The 1,886-nt window shown below is 71.2% G+C and overlaps 1 protein-coding gene across 1 annotated transcript in view; it reads left to right on the forward strand.

Annotated features, from left to right (window-relative positions):
- The window catches only part of LOC130587526 (C-Jun-amino-terminal kinase-interacting protein 2-like), a 6,699-nt gene extending 4,880 nt beyond the window's left edge, over positions 1-1,819 (forward strand). The window contains exon 3 of the mRNA XM_057388505.1: positions 8-1,819. Coding sequence (XP_057244488.1) covers positions 8-1,815 — 1,808 coding nt within the window. The 3' untranslated portion in view covers positions 1,816-1,819. The remainder of the gene's footprint in view (positions 1-7) is intronic.
- The last annotated feature ends 67 nt before the right edge of the window (positions 1,820-1,886 follow it).

Raw genomic sequence — 1,886 nt, forward strand, 5'->3', positions numbered from 1 at the left:
CCGGGAGCGCGCCCCGCGGAGCCGCTCAGCTCCGACGGGGAGGGTCCCCAGTCCGGCCGGGCCGCCAGCGTGCGCGGCCACCCCTCGGGCTCCTCGGACACCACGTCGCCCTCCTCGGACCCCGGCATCGAGGCCGAYCTCACGAGCCGCACGGCCAAGCCCTTCCTGCCCGGCGGGCGGCGCGGGGACGAGCTCAGCTCGCCCGGCTCCGACTCGGACGTGGACGGGGAGCTGGAGGCGGCGTTCGCCGGCGGGCGACTGGTCAGCAACATGATCTCGTCCATCTCCGAGACCGAGCTGGACCTGAGCAGCGACAGCAGCAGCGGCCGCTCGTCCCACCTGACCAACTCCATCGAGGAGGCCAGCTCGCCGGGCTCCGAGGGCGAGCTGGAGCCCGAGCTGGAGGCGCCCGGCCTGCTGGGCATCAAGGACTCGCTGCTGCTGGACAAGGGCAAGGAGGAGCAGGAGGAGGAGCCGGCCGAGCGGGGCCCGGCTCAGGAGCGCGGCGTGCTCAGGAGGGAGAGCCTGGCCGAGCTGAAGATGGACGCCTACTACGACAGCCTGGACCCGGCCGACGGCCCCGCGCCCGAGGGCCAGACCGACGTGTCCAGCGCCAGCCCCCTGGACCTGAAGATCGACCCCGACCACAGCCTGGAGAGCATCCGCCGCTCCTTCTACCTGCCCGTGGGGCCCAAGCTGATGCCCGAGGCGGACGAGGAGGACAACAGCGAGTACGACTCGGACTCGGAGTCCGAGCCCGACCTGAGCGAGGACTCGGACTCGCCGTGGCTGCTCAGCAACCTGGTGAACAAGATGATCTCGGAGGGCTCGTACCCCATCAAGTGCCCGGACGAGTGCTTCCAGAACACGCACTCGCTGTGCGACACCATCTCGCCCGCCTCCGACCTGGAGCCCGAGATCCTCAGCGAGGCGCTGGACGAGGAGCCGGGCCCGCGGGACTCGCCGGCGGCTCTGGGGGACGCGGCGGAGCGGCRCGGCCACCAGCGCGGTGCCATCGAGCTGGTGGACATGGAGACGCTGCGCTGCTCCCTGGCCGAGGCCGAGCGCACCGCCGCCGAGCCGCCACCGGAGCCGCCGGCCGAGGAACCGGGGCCTTTCCTGTTCCTCAGCAACCCCACCAACGACACCATCGCTCCCGTGTGCCCCGGCCGCCCCGTCGCTCTCGGCTGTCGCCTGGACGCCTCCGAAGTCCTGGCCACCCTGGGTTGCCGCCCGCCACCACCACCACGAGCATCCCCGGGCACCGAGCAGCCCTCCGGCGTGACCGGTGACCGCCACCCCGCCAGCCCCCGGCGCCGGGCACCGGACAGCGAGCCGGACTCGGCAGCACCGGAGGCCGATTCCATGATCGACGACGTGCGGTTAGCGCCCGACACCGACCCCGCCGCGCTGGACGTGTCCACGGCCAAAACCAACCGCGGCTTCGCCATGGCCCTGGAGGAGGCCGGGGAGGGGACGCTGCCACCGGAGCCGCCGGCGCTGGACGAGTCGCTGGCCTACGATTCGGTCAAATACACGCTGGTGGTGGACGAGCACACGCAGCTGGAGCTGGTSAGCCTGCGGCGCTGCACGTCCGTGCTCAGCGACGACAGCGACATCCTGCGCGCCTGCGACGACGAGGTGGCCTTCGGCGACGGGCTGGTGGCCCCCGACGCGCGCAGCTCCTCCGAGGACTCGTCCCCCGAGGCCGACCTGCAGTTCTCCAAGAAGTTCCTCAACGTCTTCGTCAACAGCACCTCGCGCTCCTCCAGTGAGTGGCCGCGTCGTATCGGGACGTGTCGCGATATATCGTGACATATCGTGACATATCGTGACATATCGTGACGCACCGCGCTGTCCTGAGCTGCTCCGTGTGACATTGGCAC

This window comes from Malurus melanocephalus, unplaced genomic scaffold, assembly GCF_030028575.1.
Source record: "Malurus melanocephalus ecotype Western Australia unplaced genomic scaffold, MMel_1.1 scaffold_2041, whole genome shotgun sequence".
Classification (NCBI taxonomy): domain Eukaryota; kingdom Metazoa; phylum Chordata; class Aves; order Passeriformes; family Maluridae; genus Malurus; species Malurus melanocephalus.